The sequence below is a fragment of the Manihot esculenta genome, chromosome 15, assembly GCF_001659605.2.
Source record: "Manihot esculenta cultivar AM560-2 chromosome 15, M.esculenta_v8, whole genome shotgun sequence".
NCBI lineage: Eukaryota > Viridiplantae > Streptophyta > Magnoliopsida > Malpighiales > Euphorbiaceae > Manihot > Manihot esculenta.
Genome location: NC_035175.2, coordinates 3,808,648 through 3,821,167, shown reverse-complemented (window position 1 = coordinate 3,821,167; position 12,520 = coordinate 3,808,648). Strand labels below are relative to the sequence as shown.

General features: G+C 32.0%; 2 protein-coding genes across 3 annotated transcripts; one reads left to right on the top strand and one right to left on the bottom strand.

Moving 5' to 3' along the window:
• Nucleotides 1-3,043: 3,043 nt before the first annotated feature.
• LOC110602292 (probable leucine-rich repeat receptor-like protein kinase At2g33170) lies at nt 3,044-8,979 on the top strand. 2 transcript variants are annotated; one of them, XM_021739777.2, is made up of 3 exons: nt 3,044-3,650; nt 5,138-8,160; nt 8,376-8,979. In XM_021739777.2, exons 2-3 carry the CDS (start codon nt 5,196-5,198, stop codon nt 8,753-8,755), a joined length of 3,345 nt encoding a protein of 1,114 aa, XP_021595469.1. In that variant the 5' UTR covers nt 3,044-3,650; nt 5,138-5,195; the 3' UTR covers nt 8,756-8,979. The 2 variants fall into 2 exon arrangements, with proteins under 2 accessions (XP_021595469.1, XP_021595468.1); XM_021739776.2 differs by having other exon boundaries at nt 3,045-3,650; nt 5,167-8,160.
• Nucleotides 8,980-10,265: 1,286 nt separating this feature from the next.
• Nucleotides 10,266-10,705, bottom strand: LOC110602293 (self-incompatibility protein S1). The gene has a single exon (XM_021739778.1). The coding sequence runs from the start codon at nt 10,689-10,691 to the stop codon at nt 10,266-10,268; it is 426 nt and encodes a 141-aa protein (XP_021595470.1). The 5' UTR covers nt 10,692-10,705.
• Nucleotides 10,706-12,520: the final 1,815 nt, after the last annotated feature.

Below are 12,520 nucleotides of genomic sequence, written 5' to 3'. Positions count from 1 at the left end.
CAATTTCTTTGCTAACAAGGTTTTACACATTCTAAGTGATGAATTTCACGTTTTTCCTATTTTTTTTTATAAGTGTTTGTAGAGAAGAACGTTAATAGGCTGAAATTTAAATGGTTAATTATTTTAATATTTTATGAAAATTAATTATTTCATATTTAAAAATAAAATAAAAACATTTTTTTTTATGTTTTGTAAAATTAAGCATTTTAATTTTTCAATTAGATTTTTGTCAAATAAAACATTATCAATTAATATAGCTCTTAGTAGATGGACTAACTAATTTAAATAGTTAATACACACTTACTAAATACAACCAATTGTTAAAATTACATGAATTTAATATTATAAATATTTAATTTTAAATAAAATTATTAATTTTAATAAGGGGATGGAGCGTTAACGTTATTCTTGTGTGGATACTTATCTTTTTAATATATAAACATTAAAAATAAAATAAAAATGGAAGTATGAAAAAATTATAAAGGCAAAAACTTGATTTATGTGCTATATACGTTGGAAGTTTCACCACTTTAAATTAGATAATGGGTTTGTTTAGTTTAAATAGATTATTTTCTATAAAGTAATAATTTAATTGAATTAGAATAAATAATTTATTTTCTTAATGATTATAAAAAAATAATTAAATAAATAATTTCTAAAACCCTTAATAAATAAGGTTTAAGTAGGATGGTGGAGTGCCTAATCCCAAGACAATGGAAGTTTGGCAGTGATAGAATTTGGTGAAAGTTTGGATTCGGCAAACATTGAGACTGAAATAAAAATATACTTTTTTTTAAGAAATAATTTTTTATTTTAGAATTAATTAGTAAATTTATGATAATGTTTTCTCTTATTTTTTATGAAAAATAAAATAATTTTTTTAACAAATAAAATTACTTTCTCTTAATATTTTAAGTTTTTTTTGCAATCAATAAATTATAAGCAATATATTTTAAACTATGGTAAAAAACAAATCCTAAAGAAATTTATAAGCGGTTTAGTAAAATTTGTATTGAATTAATAATTTAGTTTAGGACTGATGCCTTAAAAATCTACAAGCTGGCCCATAGCCTAAAGGGAAAAGGATCCAACCCAGTAAGACAACGCAACCCACATCGATCAGAATTCATTGAAGCACTACAGTCTAAATATGGATCGACTTATAAGGGCGGATCCGCTGGAGCGCCGCCTTCGATCAGAATTATAGTCAAAGTGAAGGGAGAGTAAAAGTATGCAATAATAAAGGAATCAACTGGGCTTTGGGCATAAGTTAGCCCTAATCTACATGGGGCCTTTGTAGTTCAATGTACCCACCCACAATTAGATCTTTCCCGATTTCGATAAAATTATTTAATATTTTTAAAGCATATATTTTTTTAACATATGAAATTATTCATATAATCTCATAATCAATTCTATAAAATTTCTGATTTGCACCAGATATCCATTTACAATGGCGGAGTTAGAATATTCTTCACTTAACAAGGGTCGGAAGAGTCTTAAGTTTCCTAAACTCGGAAATTTCACTTCTGCCTAATCTTAAACTATTCTTAATTTTCACACCATCCCATAAAAATACTTCAACTCCAAACAATCTCATCTCATATGCTTAATTATTTCTTGCTTTCATATGAGACATCATTAAATTATTCTAATTATATATACAACTCAGCAAAGCCAAACTTTAATGTATGGAAATTGCTTGATTCAAGTATTTTTGACTATTTTTTTCAAAAACCAATGAATTTTTTAAATATTAAATGATTATGATGATTACATGTGTTTTGAGATTGTAAATGTATTTTGAAATTTTTATGAATGTTTGAATTCATGTTCTAATCAGGGAATCAGAAGGATAGAAGTCTGAATCTACCAAACTCATGTTGAATAGATTATAGTTGCCATGGAAGAAAGAAAGAAAGAAAGAAAGAAGACAAAATAGAATGTTGTTCCTATGACAGCCACAAAAGAGGTCAATAACCTACATCTACAGATGATGTTTCAGTGGAAATCAACCAACCCATCAATATCCATTATGCACTAAACCCATTTTATAGGTGGAACAAAAAATTCATATAATTTATAAATTGATATGAAACTTTAATTGATATTATCAAAAATTGATTTAGTTTTTAATCCATGAATGCTCACCATAATTGCTTGCATGAGCTGCAATTCATTTCTTTTTTTTTTTTAATTTTTAATAAGATTTATTTTGAGTCCCACTGCAGATATTCAATATATAAAAAGAAAATGATCTTTTCGTAAATATAGAGCATTACTCTAGTGGCTCTTAATAATTTGTGTGACTTGCTAAGACCCATAATCTGCAATTGTCAGCCGTCCGATATGGACATAAAGGTCAGTGGTTGGACGGCTGAGGGCCAGGGAGCTGTCTCACTCACTTTGCTGGGGTCCATATCCACAGAATACTGGGCCCATTTTTATTAGAGGCTCATATGTACGGCCCCACTGTCTACTCTCATCTTTCCTGAACATAGTTAAATAACCCCTTCACTTTTCACACTATTATAATCCATCCAAAAAGTTGCTAATAAATAATTAACTTCAGCCAAAGCAAGTACAAAACGACGTCGTTCTTTTTTTTTTTTTCAAGTATTGCATATATTATAAACTGAAAAATACTGAAAATGAAATGTGATTAACATTTTATTTATTTTTTTAAAGGAATGAAATGTGATTAGATTGAATCGTTGGAAAGAGAGAAGATGTTCGGTTGGACAGTTGTACTTTTCTAATTGGTGATTTGTCAGTATTAAGAATAATTCAAGATGATTAATATTAATTAATGCAAAAATTGACTCAATAAATCAGAAATTTTGTTAGGGTATGGAATGTGGAGACTCCAGAAGAAACCTACCACCCAAATACCAAAGTAAGCTGTCACAGTCAAAGGAAAATCCAAAATTTTATCTTTAGAAAAGAAAAATTAAAAATTAAAAAAAATAAAATAAAAAAAGACAACAACTTTCTTGCCCCAATAAAAAGTTGCAGTAACAGTTACCTACACACAACCTTTTTGCTAAGGCACTAAAAAAGAGAAATGGAAGAAAACTAAAACCAGCCAGCCAGCCACCAGCCAAGCCCACCATCCCAACTTCTAACACAGAGAGAGAGGGCAAACAGCAATATACCAATACCATTATCTGATTACCATATATATTGGGCACGAAAATAGAGAATCAAATGGAAAAGTGTATATTCAGAGAGATGGAGGGGAAATGAGCGTATGCCTTGTCGGCCATTAAAGCTTCAAGGACGAGCTAAAGCTCGTCTTTTTTCAATTTTCTTCGTTTCGTTTCAATCTCTCTAATACGAAACCACTAAAAAAATCTCTCTTTTTTTGGTTCGTTGCACTTTTGGTTGTTTGTTTTGTTTGTCAAAAGCAGGAGGAAGGAAAGAGTGAGTTCTCCCTTTCCTGTGTCCAAAATCTCGGGCCTTAGATCCGAAGATCCCAACCATTTTGTGGCAAAAGATGAACTGGGTTCGCTTTGCTTTTCTCTATTGATTCATGAATTACACGGTTTCTTTCTCTCTGTGGTCTCAAGGAGTAACAGCCAAGTGGTGCAGTTGTTGCTTTTACTATCTCTTCTTTGACGAGTGATTGATCGATCAATTGGCTTAAACAGGTTACTTTCTCCTTTCCATATTGCTGGTTTATTTGTTTGCTTAAAATTGCTTAGTTGATTGTTTAATATGCGTTATTCATGTGAAAATGGTGATATGTTTTGTTAGATTTCTGAATCCAGAGTTATTGTCTTGCTGAGTTCTTTTAATCCTGTATACGTTATTGAATTCCTAAAGTTCGCTAGAGGACTGAATTTTTTTTCTTTTTCACTTAGATGTCGAATTGGTTTGCTGAATGTGTGAGTACTGAAGAGGAATTACAGCTCCTCATGATATTTTATATACATTTGAATTCCTTTGATCCTGAGCTCAAATTATGCCAAATGCTGTTTGTCTGAACACAAAAATGCAACTTAAACACTAAATTTTTCATTCTTCTCTTCCCGTCTATCTGTGCTCTTCCGCCCTCTCAGCCTCTCTCTTCTTCACGTTCTGCCCTTCTCTCTTATTAAATGAAAGAGATTTTGAACAAAACAAACTCTTATTCCAGCTTCCAACATAAAAAGTAGCCCTCAGAAGTTGAAGAAAAAGAAACCTCGTCCTTTTCTGTTTACATCCTTGGTTGAGCTGCCTTCGAAAAAAATTATCTTATTTTAAAAGTGTTTAGTAAAGACTTTTAATTTTAATTGGACTTATTTTAGTTATAAAAACTCAGAAAATGGCTAAATAACTTTTTCAAACTGGCTTTTTCAATTATTCCGTAAGTTGTTCCCATCAAGCTTTTTAGCCTCCCAGCCACAATCTCAATGGAGCCTGCTAGATCAAACCTGCAATAGAAGATTTAGGGGAAAGCATGTCCAAATTGGGGGGAAAAATGTTTTCTTCCTATTGTTGTCACTGAAAAACCAATTGGTACAGTAAGGTAACCCTATTTGAGGGTTCATGGGTTCATTTAGCACAAATTCCTTCCAATAAAAACATAAAAAAAAGTAGAAATTTAAGAAAAGAAACCTTCATTAAAAAGAATTGCTATCACAAACCACTATAAAATCTTGAACCATGTGCTTCTAATATAAGCTTAACCTTATATTGGAGTAAATTTTATAACTGTTTGATTAAATATTTATATCTAGACAGGCTAGACCTGTGTGGAACTAATTAAAGTGTATAATAAGTGCATAGATATAGATGCAAATATTTGATCTAACGATTATTAATCTCGTTCTCATATGGATGATTGTCACATCCATCTCATCACATGCTGCACACGTGTGTTTCTAGGTTGATTTGAGCTAAAAATTTTGTGTTGCTTGATTGAATTTTTTTTTTTTTTTTAAAGTAGGGGCCTATTTGACAATCGGGCCGTGTGAACTTGTGAAGTGATTAGTGTGTCACTAGAATATTTGCACAGTTGCACTTGAATACCTTGCAGAGTTTAAATAGCTTGCCAAACAGCATCACTTTATAGAAGATATTCCCATCTTCAGTTCACATCTCAGCTATCTTAGTCATAAAGTTTACTAGTATTTTGTGGAATGTTCTTTGGCAGCCCCGTTCTGAAGTAGCTAATCTCTGCAGGGTTGGAATTATTGCATGAAGCTATATTCATGTTCAAGGTGAGGGAGATTAAAATGTCAGCACATATCAGATCAAGGAGAACTTTTGAAGCAGGGTTTACTGGATTTTGGATTGTCACTTTGCTATTGGTTTGTACTTCTGATGGGTTGAATTCTGAGGGGCAATACCTCCTAGATCTAAAGAATGGCCTTCATGATGAACTTGGTCTTTTGAATAACTGGAAATCCACTGATCAGACACCATGTGGGTGGATTGGCGTGAACTGCACTTCTGATTATGAACCTTTGGTCCAATCTCTCAGTTTGAGTGGTATGAATTTGTCTGGGACCCTGAATGCCAGCATTGGTGGCTTGGTGAACCTAATATATCTTGATCTTTCTTACAATATGCTCACTGGATATATACCTAACACTATCGGAAATTGTTCAAAGTTGCAATACCTGTATCTGAACAATAACCAGTTCAGTGGTCAACTACCTGCTGAACTGGGTAATTTGTCACTTCTTCGACGTTTGAATATATGTAATAACAGAATATCTGGTTCTTTCCCAGAGGAGTTTGGGAATTTGTCTTCATTGATTGAGGTTGTGGCTTACACCAACAATCTGACTGGCCCATTACCTCATTCTATTGGGAAACTCAAGAACTTGAAAACCTTCCGTGCAGGGCAGAATGGAATTTCTGGTAGCATTCCAGCAGAAATAAGTGGATGTCAAAGCTTACAATTGCTTGGTCTTGCCCAAAATGCCATAGGAGGGGAACTACCAAAAGAATTTGGGATGCTTGGGCGTTTGACTGAGTTAATTTTGTGGGGTAACCAACTCACAGGATCTATACCAAAGGAGATTGGAAACTCTACGAACCTTGAGACACTTGCTTTGTATGCAAACAATCTTGTAGGACCAATACCAGTGGAAATCGGGAACATGAAGTTTCTGAAGAAACTATATCTCTACAGAAATGAGTTAAATGGAACCATTCCAAGAGAAATTGGGAATCTATCTATGGCAATGGAAATTGATTTTTCAGAGAATTATTTGACAGGGGAGATCCCTACTGAGTTCAGTGAGATAAAGGGCCTGCATCTTCTGTACCTTTTCCAAAATCAGCTTACTGGTGTCATACCAAATGAGCTTAGTAGCTTGAGGAACTTAACAAAGCTTGACCTGTCAATTAATTATCTCAAAGGTCCTATTCCTTTTGGTTTTCAATACATGACAGAGTTGATTCAACTTCAGCTTTTCGACAACTCCCTTAGTGGCAGTGTTCCTCAGGGGCTGGGACTTTACAGTCCACTTTGGGTGGTGGATTTTTCAGACAATGCTCTGACAGGAAGGATACCTTCTCATCTTTGTCGACACTCTAACCTTATGTTGCTGAATCTGGAAGCAAACAAGTTTTATGGCAACATCCCAACTGGTATCTTGAACTGCAGGTCATTGGTACAGCTTCGTCTTGTTAGAAACATGCTTACAGGTAGCTTCCCTTCTGAGTTGTGCAAATTGATGAACCTTTCTGCCATTGAATTGGATCAGAACAAGTTTAATGGTTCAATTCCTGAGGCCATTGGCAATTGTCAGAAGTTGCAAAGGCTTCACATTGCAAACAATTACTTTACTAATGAGTTGCCTAAGGAAATAGGTAATCTGTCTCAACTTGTGACCTTTAATGTCTCTTCTAATTTGCTCAAGGGACGGATTCCACCTGAAATTGTTAACTGCAAGATGCTTCAACGACTTGATCTCAGCCACAACAGCTTTGTGGAGTCTTTACCAGAAGAGGTTGGAAGTCTTCTGCAGTTAGAGCTTCTCAAGCTTTCAGAAAATAAGTTATCTGGAAATATACCTCCAACATTGGGAAATCTCTCTCGTTTGACTGAATTGCAGATGGGTGGCAACTTATTTTCTGGTGGAATACCTGCGGAATTGGGTTATCTTTCAAGCTTACAGATTGCAATGAATCTCAGTAATAATAACCTTACTGGGAGCATCCCGCCAGAGCTGGGTAAGCTTAACTTGTTGGAGTTTCTTCTGCTCAATAATAACCATTTGACCGGTGAAATTCCTGAAACATTGGGAAATCTTTCCAGTTTACTGGGTTGCAACTTCTCATATAATAACCTTACTGGACCCTTACCTCCAGTGCCGCTATTTCAGAACATGGCATTTAGCAGTTTCATAGGGAACAATGGGCTCTGCGGTGGGCATCTTGGCTACTGCAATGGAGATCCATTTTCTGTTTCTGTCCCTCCATTGAAAAGCACAGATGCTCCTCGGGGTAGAATCATCACAATTTCTGCAGCTGTTATTGGTGGAGTTTCTCTGATTCTAATTGCAGTTATACTATATTTCATGAGGCACCCAACTGTTGAGACAGTTCCTTCCATACATGACAATGAGAGTTCATCTCCGGAATCAGATATCTATTTTCGTCCTAAGGATGGATTCAATTTACAAGATCTGGTTGAGGCCACAAACAATTTTCATGATAGTTATGTTGTAGGAAGAGGAGCTTGTGGAACAGTCTACAAGGCAGTTATGCATACTGGACAAACCATTGCAGTGAAAAGACTAGCATCTAACAGAGAGGGAAGCAACATAGAGAACAGTTTTCAGGCTGAGATTTTGACTCTTGGAAAGATCAGGCACCGGAATATTGTGAAGCTTTATGGATTTTGCCATCACCAGGGTTCCAATCTGCTCCTTTATGAGTACATGGGTAGGGGTAGTTTGGGTGAACTGCTTCATGGACCCTCTTGCAGCTTGGAATGGCCAACGCGGTTCATGATTGCCCTCGGAGCTGCTGAAGGTCTTGCCTATTTACATCATGACTGCAAACCAAGAATTATTCATCGGGATATTAAGTCGAATAACATTCTCCTTGATGATAATTTTGAAGCCCATGTTGGTGATTTTGGTTTGGCCAAAATTATTGACATGCCTCAGTCTAAATCAATGTCAGCAGTTGCAGGGTCATATGGGTATATTGCACCTGGTATGTTTTCACCCCTTTCAGATTTTAATAAAACTAGCAATTTGTAGGATAACAGTCATCTGCAACAAATTTTGAAAGTTTTCTTAAGGTTGCTCTCAATGTTTGGTCCATAATGCAAGTGTTTCTGTTTAGTAAAGGAAATACTGAAAGTTGCAGAACATGATTTCTAAAACTCTCTGTTATAACTGACATCTAATTCAACTCTCTTCTGGCAGAGTATGCATACACAATGAAAGTAACCGAAAAATGCGATATCTACAGCTATGGAGTTGTCCTGTTAGAACTGCTAACTGGAAAAACTCCTGTGCAGCCACTAGATCAAGGAGGTGATTTAGTCACTTGGGTGAGAAATTATGTACGCGACCACTCATTGACATCTGGCATACTTGACAGTAGATTAGATCTCAAAGATCAAACTACTGTTGATCACATGATTAGCATAATGAAAATTGCTTTGATGTGTACAAGCATGTCACCTTTCGAGCGGCCATCAATGCGAGAAGTTGTATTGATGCTTATTGGGTCGAATGAGCGAGAAGGGAACATCATTCAGTCTACAACTCATTATCCTCCTCTGAAAGATGATGGTTCATGAAAGTAAGCTACGATTTCCCAGGTTTCTGTAACTGATGAATTTTGCCGGCGATAACTTCCCATATTATTTGCAACAGCAAATGGTTGTTTCTTGTACATTCTTTATATAAGCAAATAGTGTTGCTGGATTTTTCTGTTACTAATACTAATGGAGGGTAATGAATGTTACTCTCACATTCTGTATTTTCCCTTGAAATCAATACAGTATAGTAAGAATTCTGTACAGATGGAAGTACCATTATACATGTATCTCAAAGATGCTAGTTTGGTTTACTCATAAATCTCTTCATTTTGTAAGCTAATGTATTACAATAAAATAATATATCTTATTTTTCTTTAGTTAGGTATAGTTGGAGTTTCCATATATGTATGATTTTTTCTTTAACCCACAGCCATAATAAGAATTTTCCTTATTAATTATAATATATTTATATTTCCAACAATGGCACAGATTTAATTGATTATTATGGAAAAAGTATTCTCATTTTTACTTTTTCATTATTAATTAGTTTCTGAAAAAAAAAGATTATTTTAATAAATCAAGATACGATTATGATTTATTTCCATATATAAAAGAAAGATCTTTAGATTCATCCCTGACACCAACCCATCGATCTTAACCTTCTTCCTTCTCCCATTCTTCTTGTATTTTAAGTCTTTAACCTTTCGATAAGATTTTTTTCTTCCAGCAAATGAATATGAGCATCAAATCTAGTGATAATTAAATATGAAATATCAAAAAAAATGTAGCAAAATTAATTAGAAAATATATCTTATTGATAAATATATTGAGCAAGCACTTCTAGCTGGCTGGATTGAAAAAAAAAAAAAAGTTTTATTTATTCAGACCCACTGAACAAAAATCACTCGGATTCCCATTCAGCTTTTTTGACCCAAGTTTTGTTATCCCAGCTACGATAGAAACCATCTTCCTTCACCACCCAAAACACGTCTGCATGATTCTGATCTCTGCGTGGCTCAAACACAGTCCATTTCTGAAAGTTGCTTGTCCACACAGAAAAACACGTATATTCAACTCCTCCTTCCACTTTCCAATGGTATTCCTCACCAGCACCCATTATCTTTCGAATGATAGGAATACTTGTGTCATTAGACTTGAAGTCGTTCTGCAGGGCTTGTGAGCCCTTAGGCAGCCCATTCAACACGTGAACGATGGTATCTCCATGTGCCTTTGTTGCAGCAGCCAATAAGATGGTCAGTATTGCAAGACCATGGAAGATATCATCAAGAAACGGGCGAGACATTTTCTTGTAGGGGTCTTCTTAATATCTTTCCCCTATTTATAACTCATAGAAGTGGGCTCGTTTGTGAATAAGTATACTTTGGTGGTCTACTAATATAAAGTTCAACTAAGGAGGGGGGGAAGTTTAAATAAATATAATATGTATATGTATATATAACATAAGAAAAGAAATTAAATTGGGAGTTTTTTTTTTTAGAAAAAAAAAAAAAGAGCAAGAAGGATTGGTTTATCTATTGATGACCAAACCTTATAACCAAGAGAAGTCTTTCTTCCAATTTATTTCATCATTACTGAAATAAAACCCATCTTCTCTCACCAACCAAGAACATTTCCTGAAGAGGCTGCAACGATAAATATCCCTAGGAACCTTAAACGCATAGAACAGCCTTCTCCTTTCGTCCCACTTCACAGTACACAAGAAATGAGTATCGCCCCAGAAATTGGTCCTGAGGCTCCAGCTGAAGTCATCGCCTTCCTGGAGAGCACGGGCACCAAGTTGACGGCCGTTGGACGAGCACCAGATCACTAGAGGCAGAGATGAGTTGTTGGTGAAGCCATTGATTACTCGAACATCATAGTCCTGCCCTGGAATACGCTTATGTTCGTAAACGGCCAAGGAAATGATGCCTATGCCTAGACAAACTATGAGCAGAATTTGAGTGATGATCTTCATGTTGTGGAGGTAGAAAGAGGGAATTATCAATGCCAGTGTTTGGAAAATAATCTTTATATATATAATTATTCGTAGATTTCATTCCCCATTTGGCAGAATTTTATTGCCATATTATTTTCCCATTAGCATAGAAATTGACAACCTAGTGTTTTTAGAGTAAGGATGATGGTATTATGGAAGCATCATTACTCATAAACAGCAGGTTGAGATTTTTGTTCTTTCTCTGCGTCTGACATTTTACTGTTAAAAAGGAAAGGCCTTATTGGAAAAGAATTTCATTCAATCTTTGACCTTGTATTCTGCAAGGAAATAATAATGGATATATTGTACAATGAAGAGTAGTGATTTCGGTTTTAATTACAATATACATATATTAGTACATAAATATATATAATAATATTAAAAGTATATGATATATTAAAAATATAGAAAATATATGTATATACAAATCATGTTTTTATTTAATTTTTAGATTGAAAAAATATGTAAAATAAAAAAATATTACACTTTATACTCACACACACATATATTTCTTAAAATATAAATAACGAATCTAGTAAATAACACTTTTTTTAAATAATGTAAATAACGATAATTCTCTATTGAATAGTATAAACATTTTTTAAAAAATAAAAAGAAAAGTCTTAATTCACATACCAAAATTGGTATGACAAGTATAGTATAGAAATCTTGGTCAAAAAGACAATTATAGAAACCGATCCATGTGGGCCGGGAAAACCAATATCTGATTATTAAAAAAAAGTTACCACCAAAATACTGTCATTTAATATATTATTATAATAAAATTGTATATTTTATTATTTTGATATAAACTATATAGAAAAATATTTAAAATTATAATATTATTTTATTATTAAATGTGTACAAACTGAATTATTTATAATTTATTAAGAATAAATTAATTAATTAATATAATTATAGAATAAATTAATTACTTTATTTATTTCTTTTTTCTTTTTTATGAATTATAAACAATTTAGTGATTTTATACAATATTTAATTATCTCATAAGTCTAAATATATTAATATTTAAATATATTTTGTCTTACAACATAAAATATTAATATATTTTATTATTAATATTAAAATTAAAAAATATTACTTATAATATATAATCTTAATATTATAAAATTAATATTATTATGTGATTAAATATATATGACTGTTCAATAAAATATAAATTTAATTTTTATAATTTTAAATATTTATATTAATTTATTTATTTTAATAAATTATAAATAATTCAATGATTTCGTATATTTTTTGATAATATAATATTATTTTATAATTTTAAATATTAATATATTTAATATATTTTATTATTAATATTAAAATTATTATTAACACTATATAATTTTTTATTATAAAATTAATATTTTTTCTGTAATTAGAAATGTACAATATATAAAAGTAATCTAATAAAATGTAAATTTAATTCTTATAATTTTAAACATACATATTAATTTATTTATCTATTTCTCTTTAATTAATTATTTAATTCAATGATAATATTATAATTCTAACTATTTTTCGTCCAATTTTATTTGTTATCAATTTTATAGTATTTTAAAAAATAATAAAATATATAAAATATAATAATTATTTATTAATAAATTTATAATTGATATTATTTAATTATAATATTATTATAATAATATATTAAATTAATAAATTTTATTATAAAAAATTTATTATCATAAAAAATATAATATAAATAAAAGTATAACATTAATATAATATAAATATATTATTATAATATATTAATAATTAAAAAATAAAAAAATAAATAATGTTAAATACGCTAACTG

Coding starts and splice junctions, on each gene's coding strand:
- LOC110602293 (XM_021739778.1), bottom strand. CDS start 10,691: ATGAAGATCATCACTCAAATTCTGCTCATAGTTTGTCTAGGCATAGGC.
- LOC110602292 (XM_021739777.2), top strand. CDS start 5,196: ATGTTCAAGGTGAGGGAGATTAAAATGTCAGCACATATCAGATCAAGG. Junction 8,161..8,375: donor ATATGGGTATATTGCACCTG/GTATGTTTTCAC, acceptor CTCTTCTGGCAG/AGTATGCATACACAATGAAA.